The sequence below is a fragment of the Hemitrygon akajei genome, chromosome 10, assembly GCF_048418815.1.
Source record: "Hemitrygon akajei chromosome 10, sHemAka1.3, whole genome shotgun sequence".
NCBI classification, from domain to species: Eukaryota; Metazoa; Chordata; class Chondrichthyes; order Myliobatiformes; family Dasyatidae; genus Hemitrygon; species Hemitrygon akajei.
This window is the reverse complement of record NC_133133.1, coordinates 132525176-132537335: the sequence shown is the minus strand read 5'-3', so window position 1 is coordinate 132537335 and position 12160 is coordinate 132525176. Positions and strand designations below refer to the sequence as shown.

At 42.6% G+C, this 12160-nt stretch overlaps 1 protein-coding gene across 1 annotated transcript in view; it reads right to left on the bottom strand.

Moving 5' to 3' along the window:
* Positions 1-12160, bottom strand: part of LOC140734027 (uncharacterized) — a 184067-nt gene that overhangs the window by 28509 nt on the left and 143398 nt on the right. The window contains exons 47-49 of the mRNA XM_073057607.1: positions 8865-9062; positions 7449-7556; positions 5335-5442 (exon numbers count right to left, since the gene is read on the bottom strand). Coding sequence (XP_072913708.1) covers positions 5335-5442; positions 7449-7556; positions 8865-9062 — 414 coding nt within the window. The remainder of the gene's footprint in view (positions 1-5334; positions 5443-7448; positions 7557-8864; positions 9063-12160) is intronic.

Sequence of the window (12160 nt, the reverse complement as noted above, 5' to 3'; positions counted from 1 at the left end):
ATGAGTTGAAGTGTAACATGGGGGCAAAATCAAAAAAAGAGTGATGAATACAAGACCGAAGGGATTATGTTAGAATTCATGCAGTATACAGAATAAAGTAGATAATCTCTTAGTGCAGTTAAAGATTGGCAGGTATGATGCTTTGAGCATCACTGAGCTATGGCTGAAAGGAGATTATAGCTGGGAGCTTAATATGCAAGGATCGAAAGGATAGACAGGTAGGCAGAGGGGGTGGGGTGGCTGTATTGGTAAAAAACAAAATCAAATCCTTAGAAAGAGGTGACATAGGATCGGAAGATGCAGAATCCTTGTGGGTAGAGTTAAGAAAATGCAGGGGTAAAAAGTCCCTGATGGGAGTTATAGACACGCCTCTGAACAGTAGCCAGGATATGGGCTATAAGTTACAATGGGAGATAGAATAGGAGTGTAAAAAGGGCAACGTTATGATAGTCATGGGGGATTTCAATATGCAGATAAATTGGGAAATTGGGTTAGTGCTGAATCCCGAGGGAAGGAATTTGTATAACGCCTGTGAGATGGCTCTTTAGAGTAGCTGGTGGCCAAGCCCACTAGAGGAACTACAATTCTGGATTGGGTGTTGTGTAATTAACCAGATATGATTGGGGAACTTAAGGTTAATGAACCCTAAGCGGCAGTGATCATAATATGACAGAATTCACCCTTCGATTTGAGAGGGAGAATCTAAAGTCAGACATATTAGTACTACAGTGGAGTAAAGGGATTTACAGAGGCAAGAAAGAGGAGCTGGCCAAAGTTGGTTGGAAGAGGACACTATCAGGGAAGATGGTAAAACAGCCATTGTTGGAGTTTCTGGGAACAATTCAGAAGGTGCAGGATTGAAGATGAAGAAGAATTCCAAAGGGAGAATGTTGCAACTGTGCCTGAGAAGGGAAGTCAAAGAGAGCAAAAAAGGCAATATACCAACAATTAGTGGGAAGTTAGAGGATTGGGAAGCTTTTAGAAGCCAACAGAAGGCAACTAAAAAGCCATAAGGAGAGAAAAGATGAAAAATGAAGGTAGGTTAGTCAATAATATAAGAGAAAATCAAAAATATTTTCAGATATATAGAGAGTGGATATTGGATCACTGTAAACTGATGCTGGAGAGGTAGTAATGGGGCACAAAGAAATGACAGGCAAACTTAGAAAGCATTTTGTGTCAGTCTCCACTGTGGAAGCTGCTAGAATATGCCAAAATTTGAGAGTATCAGGGGGCAGAAGTGTGAGGATGTTTGGGAAGCCAAAAGGTCTGAAGGTAGATAACTCATCTGGACCAGATGAACTGCACCACAGGGTTCTGAAAGAGGTAGCTGAAGAGATAATGGAGGCATTAGTAATGATCTTTCAAGAATTACTAGATTCTGGAATGATCTGGAGGACTGGAAAATTGCAAATGTCATTCCACTCTTTAAGAAAGGAGGAGATACAAGAAAGGAAATTATAGGCCTTTTAGCCTGACTTCAGTGATTGGAAAGATCTCGAAGTCCATTATTAAGGATGAAGTTTTAGAATTTTTGGAGGCACATGATAAAATACACCAAAGTCTATATTGTTTCCCTAAGGGGAAACTGTTGGAATTCTTTTAGGAAATAACAAGCAGGATAGACAAAGGAGAGTCAGTGGGTGTAGTTTACTTGGATTTTCAGAAAGCTTTTGACAAGATGTCGACATGAGGCTGTTAAACAAGGTAAGAGCCCATGGAAAGATACTAGCATGGATAGAAATTTGGCTGACTGGCAGGATTCAGAGAATGGGAATAAAGAGAGCCTTTTTTGGTTGGCTGCCAGTGATTAGTGGTGTTCCACAGTGGTCGATGTTGGAACTGCTTCTTTTCACATTATATGTCAAAGATCTGGATGACAGAATTGATGGCTAAGTTTGTGGATAATACGAAGATAGGCAAGGGGTAGGAGGTGTTGAGGATAGCGAAGTCTTCAGAAGAACATTGATGGATTAGAAGAATGGGAAAAGAAGTGGCAGATGAAATATAGTGTAAGGAACTGTATGCTCATGAACTTTCACAGAAGGAATGAAGGCATAGACAATTTTCTAAATGGGAAGAAAATTCAGAGATCAAAAGTGCAGAAGTATTTGGGAATCCTCATGCAGGATTCTCTAAAGTCCAACTTGCAGATTGAGTTGGTGGTAAGGAAGGTAAATGCAATGTTAGCATTCATTTCGAGAGGACTTGAATATGAGAGCAAGGATGTCAAGCTGAGGCTTTATAAGGCATTGGTCAGACCACACTTGGAATATTGTGAGCAATCTTGGGCCCCTTATCTAAGAAAAGATGCACTCTCATTGGAGAGGGTCCAAAGGAGGTTCATGAGATTTATTCTTGGACTGAAAGGGTTGACGTATGAGGAGTGTTTGATGGCTCTGGGTCTGTACTCACTGGAATTTAGGAGAATGAGGAAGGATCTCATTCAAACCTATCGAATATTGAAAGGGCTAGAGAGGGTGGATGTGCAGAGGATGTTTCAGAATAGAGGGTTGCTCATTTAGAACTGAAATGAGGAATTTCTTTAGGCATAGTGAATCTGTGAAAGTCTTAGCCACAGACAGCTTACATCAAGCCATTGGGTATATTTAAAATGAAGTTTGATAGGTTCTTGATTAGTTAGGTATCAAAGGTTATGGGGAGAAGGCAGGATAGTGGGGTAGGGAGGGATAATAAAAATCAGCCATGATTGAATGCTGGAGCAGACTTGATGGGCTGAATGGCCATATTCTGCTCCTAGGTCTTATGGTTTTATGATAAATTACTGGAGTGTACAGTTCTTCCCTGGGCTATGAACATCTGACTAATGTAAAGCCCATACATACAGTGCAAATGAATGTTTGTGAGAATCCGCAGATAGATTTGCTGTTTGATACCGGGCCACAGACATCTTCTTCTGGTGAGAGCTCAGTCTGCAGTTGCATTTTCATGAGCTGTTCAGTTTAGAAATGGCTTATAGAACCCTGTTATGACAGCCGGTGGTGTAGTGGCATCTGCACTAGATTTCCAGGCGAGTGGTCCCAGGTTTGAATCCAGCCAGCTCCTTGCACGCTTTCCATCCTTGCTGTGTTCAGCATCAGGCTAGCAACTCAGCCTCGTAAAACAGACAAAAGTGCTAAAGAAACGGCAAGGTTGCCATCCGATGCAGCACAAAGTGTGGAGAGGAACAACAGCCAACAACAAAGGAACCCTGCGGTAACCTGGGGAGAATGTCAGTGTGAAGTGCCTTATTTTAATCATTAGCGGTATTAGTATTGGTTTATTATTCTCACCTGTACCAAGATATGGTGCAAATGCTTTTAAGAACTTTTTAAAAGCTATTATTAATGCTTTTTGAGATAGTGATTTAGATGCATATCATATTTTTTACTAAGTATTGTATGTAATTAGTTTTGCTACAACAAGTGTATGGGACATTGGAAAAAAGTTGAATTTCCCCATGGGGATGAATAAAGTATCTATCTATCTAAATCCAATCTTACATACTGTTTATACGGATCAAATCATAGCACGGTGCATTGAGGTAGAACAAGGCAAAACAATAACAGAATTCATAATAAAATGCAACAGCTATAGAAAAAGTTCAAGATTATATTGAGGTAGATTATGACGTCAGGAGTCTATCTTATTGCACTAACTATTAGTAGTCTAATTAAAGTGGGATTATATTGAATAACTAGAGAAAGAGCTATTATAGACTGAGAAAATTAGAATTTAGATTAGAAGGAAGGAACAAAAGTGATTATTTTGTGGGGAGTTCCAAACACTGTCCATCTGGATTATGGAGGTCCGATCCTAGGGGAAGGGATCACACATAAAATGACCCTGATGCCTACCCCTCCCTCTTTCCAATTTTCCCAAGCTGCTGTATAAATGCTTCTTGAAAAGAGATAAGACCATGAGACAATGGAACAGAATCAGGCCATTCATGTCTGCCCCACCATTCCAACATGGCTAATTTATTATCCCTCTTGACCCCATTCTTCTGCCTTCTCTCCATAACCTTTGATGCCCTGATTAATCAAGAACCTATCAACCTTAAATATACCCAATAAACTGTCTGTGGCAATGGATTCCACAGATTCATCATCCTTTGTCACGGTGGTCACCGACAGGACTGGAACCAGGTGTGGAGGAACAGCAGACTCCAACAGGATGAGCGCTGGCAAAGATTCAGCCCAGAAGCAGAGGAATGGCAGACCCCCATGAGGAGATGGAAACAAGAGATTATACATAGGAATCCCAACAGAGTATCGAAGGCAAGATGGATGACCATCCCAATGGTGGCAAACCTTCACGCTCGGAGTATTGAGAATGATTAATATTGACTCTCCCTGACATCACGAGATACTCTATTACATACATATTTGGAATCCACAGATGTATTTGATTCATTGTTGTAGTTATTTAGCTACACACACACCCCACCCCCCTTCCCCCAGGACAGGCCGCTACTGACACCCAAGTCCAGGGCCTGTACTCTCAGGCTTTAAGACTTCAGGCCTCCACCTAGGGCTTGCTGAACTCTGGACTTTGACCTTCAGCTTTGTCCTCTGGACTTTACTGACTACTGGGTATACCGATCATGAGACTTTGACTTTCGGTCCTTGGCCCACTGATCACAGGTTTTACCTTCAGACCTCGATCTCTGGACTTGCATGGACCTCTGACCCCAGTGGCCTGGGGTTGCCACTGGCAGTCATGCCTCCCACTCGCATGAACCTCTGACCCGGGATTCGCCGAGCTGGAGATCGCTGGACTGCATCCTCATTGCCTCTGAAAATGCTGACCTTCAATCGCGGAATGCTCCGACTTTGACTCTGAGCACGGTCTCTTGCCCCTGATACTTATTTACTACCCTGACATCTAACTCTCCCTACTCCCTGACCCGAAACCCTCGCCTGACCGCTAACTCAGTGGTGGCACACCAGAAAGATATGCGCTATGATGTTATAATGGAACTATCCCTCTCCTAGAGCACCTAATTCTTGATGCTTTGGATCCTGCTAGCATCTTCAATGTATATTTTTAATACAATTATCACCATAGTGCTGCTTATATAATGCTACGTGCCTGTGCTGCTGCTGTAATGTTTATCATTTCGCCCGTGCAAACATGTGCTTGTGCATATGACAATAAACTCGACATTGACTTTGAGGACACTTGATTTCCACCTGGACGTTCTGCAGATACTGTAACAGCAGGTGGAAGGCACATTGTAGCAGTTGCAATTAGCTTGGAAGAAAGTATTTTGGAGAAACGGCAGCCAGTCAAGCACAGACTAAAACCACATTACAACTCAAGAGTCTGTACCTCTTCTGGACGGCCAGGCCATCATAGGATGCAGAGTTACTGAGGGTGCTGTATGACAGATGATTAGAGCCCATCCCTTGTCTTCTTGACTCCTTGTCTCCATAAACACTAGAAAGGAATGAAAGTTAAAAAGGGGGAAATTCTCTTTAATTGGGTGCTTTTTTACTCCAACCTTAGCAAATTATGTTCCTCTCAGGCAGGTGAACTCTCTGACAATGATTTCTCTCTTCCAACCTAAAATTCTGCTCTTCTGAATCTGTTGTACTGATGGCACCCCCACTGAGCTGAGCTTTCAGCTGTCTGGGTGCTTGGTTATGAAAAACTTTCCCACTCCATCTCCCTCTTTTCAGTTAAAACCTTTTGAATGTATTGGTGCCCAAACATTTGGGTCATGGTTCTAGTATCTCCTACGGTGGATCAGATTTCACTCTTCTGAACCACTTTGGGATGGTAACAGCTCTGTTGGCAGCCATGGGATGAGTGTATCTGTCCTCACCACCTCTTACAGCTCATGGCATTGTCCTGTTCTTGCTGGCCAGCTGAGATCACCACATGGGCTGTCCCAACACTCTGCTGGATTACCCTCTGTCCCTGCACTATTTTCTTTCTAACTTTAATAGGTGGAAGAATGGTATTTATTGCAAAAACTCCATGAGAAGTCTGCAATGACTATTCCATTACACTCCTCCAGTGTATTTATCTCTCGGCCTCTCTATGTTCATTTCATTATCATTGCCCCTCACAGTTCCTTCTTACCCTTTGCATTCCAACCCTCATTCATTCATCTTTTTATCCCACCATTGCCCTCCTTTTCTATAAAGACACTTGTCCATTCAGAGGCTTGTTCACTGGAGATCTGCTGTGACAAGTGGCTGTGACAAGAATTCCATTGTCTGACACTGTACTGTTAACCAAAATCTCTCTTGCATGACAACTGTCCACTCTATCCAAATGTTTATATCTTTGAATCATAAATTCATACACCATAGAAACAGGCCATTTGGCCCACCATGTCTATGCCCACCGTAAGGTCTCATCGACACCGTTCCCACTTATGAGCACTTGATCTATAGCTTTCTATGCTTTGCTGATTCAAGCGCATGTCCAAATACCTTTTAAAAGATTTTGAGAATATCTACCTCTAACATCTACTCAAGTAGTGCATTCCGGTTTCGAACCACTTCCTGGGTGAAAAAAAATTCTCTTCAGCTCCATTCTGATCCTTTTATCACTTATGCTAAACCTAGCTTTATAAGTTTTCCTTCTGTACTGCCTTGATATACTTGATGTCTGCCTGGATGGCATGCAACACAAAGCGTTTCACTGTGTCTCGGTATCATATGACAATCATAAACCAATGACAAAGTACTGTCTATACTTTTCATAATTTCAGACACAAGTCCCCTCTCAGCCTTCTCGCTCCAGGGAAAACAAACATGACAAACCCGGTTGAGTGAACTCGGCCTTTTTCCCTTGGAGCGACGGAGGATGAGAGGTGAGCTGATAGAGGAGTATAAGATGATGAGAGGCATTGATCATGCAGATAGTCAGAGGCTTTTTCCCAGGGCTGAAATGGCTAGCATGAGAGGGCATAATTTTAAGGTACTTAGAAGTAGGTACAGAGGAGATGTCAGGGGTAAGTTTTTTTATGCAGAGGGTGGTGAGTGTGTGGAATGGGCTGCCGGTGATGGTGGTGGAGGTGGATACAATAGGTTCTTTTAAGAGACTTCTGGACAGGTACATGCAGCTCAGAAAAATAGAGGGCTATGGGTAACCCTAGGTAATTTCTAAGATAAGGACATGTTCAGCACAGCTTTGTGGGCCGAAGGGCCTGTAATGTGCTGTAGGTTTTCTATGTTTCTTATGCAGTCTCTCATCACAACTGAAACACTCCGTCCCAGGAAACATCCTGGTTCTGTGATAGTTGTCATTTCCAAAGAGTAGGGTCAATTTTTCATCATTAACTTTGCTGGCTCTCCATACTTCTCTCTGTTTTCATCAAAAATACCACAGGCAATTATGGTTTCTTTATAATGTTTATGTTCTCATTTCTAAGGAAACAGCTGGGTAAGGTTATGTGGGATCTTTCACTGATGTAGATGATTAACACTTACCTGTCCTGAATCATCATGCCTTTATCCGAGATTGGCGAGACGCAGTTGAATGACAGATGATTGGAGTTTATTCCTTGATTTATTGGCGGTGTCTTCTGCTTATAACCACTGAAAAATATGCATGGTTTCTTAGACTTAAATCATTTTGCAGACTTTCTCACACTAAATTATTTCCCTTACAATATTTAGCGTTTGCTTTATATGTGGAAATACTTTCTTTTCCTCAAACTCAGGATGAGTGAGCTTGGGCTCTTGGAAGATGTCAACAGAGGAGTATAAGATGGTAAGAGACATCGAACAAGTGGACAGCCAGAGACATTTTCCCTGGATGGAAATGGCTAATATGAGGGGCACAATTTTAAGGTGATTGGAGGAAAGTATGGGGGGAATGTCAGAAATAAGTTTTTATTTTACACAGTGAATGGTGAGTGCAGGAGACACCCTGTCAGGGGTGGTGGTGGAGGCAGACACATTAGGGGCAATTAAAAAGCTCTTAAATAGGCACATGGATGATAGAAAAATGGAGGGCTATATAAGAGGGAAGGGTTAGATGGATCTTAAAGAAGGTTGGATCCTTCAGGCTGTCATAGACAAGGGTGGAGTGTGGGGGAGGTGGTGGGGATAAGTTCTTACTGAATATTAAATGCTCCCACTGGTGTGTGACTCGATAGCCTCTGCCAACGAGCTCCTGGCCTTCATGTGTGGCTTAGCTACTAAACCCGGCAGAACTGACAGGAGAAGGGGCAAAGGCAGGTTACTAGTGCCTTAAAACTAGTCACTCCAGGCAGGTGGAGCTTGTCAGCTGTGGTTGGCAGCTCAGCTATGAGAAGGAAAACTCTGATCTCTAACCTCTGCTGCCCTGCGGCTAGACCCAATCACAGGGAAGGCTTCAGGAGTAAACCCCGAGGAAAATTCCGGAGCTGGAGTCTCTAAGGCAGTCCTACATTGAGTTCAATGCTGACTAGAAACTCCTGTGATGCTGCTGGTGCCAAATTGTATTGGTCTCTGCAGTTCCTTTGGATTCATCAGCCCCGTGGAGAGGGGAGCCGGCTGCGTTGGCAACAGCTTTCTCTTCATATCGTATTGCCCTGGCTTGTGTATCAAACATAAACAGCTGGTATGCAACACGCAAAGTCAACCCTGACCAATGGAGGGCCTAACTCGGAGATGGTTAGAAGGTCGGCACAACATCATGGGCAGAAGGGCCTGTACTGTACCGCTCTAAGTTCTCTGCCCCTCGTGTTTGCGAATCTACAGCACTTATGGTAAAAGTTAATCCTGTTTCAGAAGTGACAAAATAGGATTGTCTGCAAAAGAAGTACAGCTTGCAGCAGATCTTGTACCAGACCTGTGCCATAGCAGAAACATGACAAATGGAATTGTGTCACAGTAACAGTGTCACCTCACAGCAAGCACCTGTAATATTGTGGAAATTGCCAGGATTGAGAAATATTGTCCTCGTATCGTTGGTGCTGCGGTTGGAGAAAGAACAATGTATTGTTCACTTTCTGATCTTCCTGCATTCCACCTGCTGCTGAGAACACATTGTCCGTGCGTATATTCCTCTTAAAATGTGTGTCATATCCTATCCAGGTATTCCACATGATTCCAGTCCTGCTTTGGAATAAAATTAAAAGCAGCAATGAGAGCTGGAAATCATAAATCATTCAGATGCCCACCCAGTGGAAATGTTGCTCAGGAGGTGGACATTTGGTCCTTAGGCTGGTGTTGCCTCCTCCAATTATATACTCGTTACTTTCATCTCCTTATGTTTGTGTTCTTCAGACCAGTGGGAGCAATCTTTTATTATTTAGTCCTAGAAATACATTTGAATTGTTCTTTTGCCTCCCCTTCATTTTCATCGTTTCAATTTAAAATCTTCCCTTCTGGTCCGTTCTTCATAAATTAATCACCTTTCAAATAAAATTCTTTTCAACCTGCACTAGCTCTCCACCATAATGTATTTGAAGCACTGTCAATGTTATTAAAGTCCTCCATTAGGTCACCGCTCAGTCTTGCATTTCTAAAGAAGAGCGCCTCATCCCATTTCATGCTCGGATCGTCCAAATGGTTGGGGGTGTGGGGGGAGAAATGTATGTAATTTAAGAAGGCGCCAGGTTATATATTAAAGTGCGGCCCCTTAGTGAATTTTTCCAGGATAGGACTGAGGCTCACTTCCGCCCTAATTGAGAAATTCTCCCCCTCATCCCTGTCAACTATTTGGAAAGAACCCAGCTTTAAATGTCATCAGCCAATTGCAGAAGGGCTGGCTGTCACATCACAAGCCCTATGCTCTCTCTCTTGCCTGCCATACGCTTGTGGTTGAGTGGTAAGGAGTTCCTCAGAGGGCCAGCCAGATTCAGTCCCCTCAGCCCACCCATGAGGCTGGACATAAAGGGGTACATATTGTAACTGCACAATATTGGGACGGCACAGCCAGGCCTCAAATTGTCTCCAGTTCACCCATGCAAATTCCTACTTTCCCAAGGATTTACTGTTCATTGTCCCCAACCCCGAAAATCTAATTCCGCTATAGACTGTGCATTCTAAGACGTTACCACTCAGTGAGTGAAGTTTCCACTTTCCTATATTACTCCTGGTACATAGTGGAGTCAGTGCTAGGACACTACAGCACAGAAACAGGCCCTTTGGCCCATCCAGTCTACGATGACCTGTTATCCTGCCTAGTCACATCTAACTGCACCTGAACCAAAGCCCTCGGTTGCCCTCTCATTCATGTACCTATCCAAACTTCTCTTAAAAGTTAAAATTGAATCCACATCTACCACTTCAATGGCTGCTCACTCCACACTCACACAACCCTCTGAGTGACAAAGTTCTCCTCATTTCACCTTTCGCCCTAAACCTATGACACCTAGATCTATTCTCACCCAACCTCAGTGGAAAGAGCCTGCATATATGTACTGAATCATTACCACTCATGATTTTGTATACCCTTATAAGATCTTCCCTTATTCTTCTATGCTCCAGAGAATAAAGTCCTAACCTATTCAAACTTTCCTATAACTAAGTTTCTCAAAGAATGAACATTTTTTCTTTACATTCTTTCAATTTTATTGATAACTTTCCTGTAGGTAGGTGACCAGGACTGCACACAACAATTCAAACATGGCCTCACCAATGTCATATATAACTTCAACATAACATTCCAACTCCTGTATTTACTGCTGTGATTTATGAAGGCCAACATACCAAAAGCTCTCTTTATGGCCCTATCTACCGATAGTATCACTTTCAAGGAATCTTGGATCTCTATTCCCAGATCCTTTAGTTCTACTGCAAACTTCAGTGTCCTATTTGTGTAAGTTCTACCCCAATATGACCCCCCCCAATGTGCAACACCTCACACTTGTCTGCATTAAATTCTATTTGCCACTTTTCCGCCCATTTTCCCAGCTGGTCCAGATCCCACTGCAAGCTTTGTAGCTTTCTTCGCTGTCCATTACGCACCCATTCTTGGTTTCATTTGCGAATTTTCTGATCCAGTTGACTACATTACCACCTAAATTGTTGTTAAAGGTGATAAACATCAATAGGTTCAGGCCTCCAGTATGAGAGACAACCACTACTACCACTCTCTGCCTTATGCAGCTAAGTCTACTTTGAGTTCAATTGAATACTTCAAAGTAAATTTATTACCAATGGTACATATATGTCACTATATGTAACATTGAGATTCATTTTCCTGTGGGTATACTCAATAAATCTATAGAATAATAACCATAATGGAATCAATGAAAGACTGCCCAACTTGGGTGTTCAACTGGAGTGCAGAAGACAACAAACTGTGCAAATATAAAAACAAAGAAATAGTAATAAACAAGCAATAAATATCAAGAACATGAGATCAAGAGTTCTTGAAAGTAAGTCCATTGGTTGTGGGAACATTTCAATGACGGGGCAAGTGAAGTTATCCTCTTTGGTTCAAGAGCCTGATGGTTGAGGGATAGTAACTGTTCACGAACCTGGTGGTGAGGCTCCTGTACCTTCTTCCTGATGGCAGCAGAGAGAAGGGAGCATGCCCTGGGTGGTGGTGGTGGGGTGGGGGGGGGGGGTTCACTGATGATGGATGCTTCTTTCCTGTGACAGTGTTTCATGTAGATGTGATCATTTGTGGGGAGTGCTTTACCTGTGATGGACTGGGCTGTATCTACTAATTTTTGTAGGATTTTCCATTCTAGGGTATGGGTGTTTCAATACCAGGCCATGATGCAGCCAGTCAATTACTCTCCATTACATATCTATAGTAGTTTGCCAAAGTTTTAGATGTCATGCTGAACATCCCCAAACTCCTAAGGAAGTTTAGGTGCTGCCGTGCTTTCTTCATAATTCATCCTGAATGCCAAGTGACTTAAAATTCTAGTCAAACCTCCCAGAAGGAACTTTCTCAAAGGCCTTACTAAAATCAAGGTACACAACATCCACCATCTTTCCTTCATCAGCCTTCTTTGTAACCTCCTCAAAATAGTCTACAAGATTGGTTAGACATGTCCTATCACACATAATGCCATGTTGACTATCTAAATAATCATGTCCTGCCCCTTAGAATACCTTCAAATAATTTAACCACAACTGATGTAAGGCTCACTTGCCTGTAATTTCCCATTTTATTCTTAGAGCCTGTTTTGAACAATGGAACAACATTTGCTACCCTCCGGTCCTCCAGCACCTTACCTGTAGCTAAGGATGAT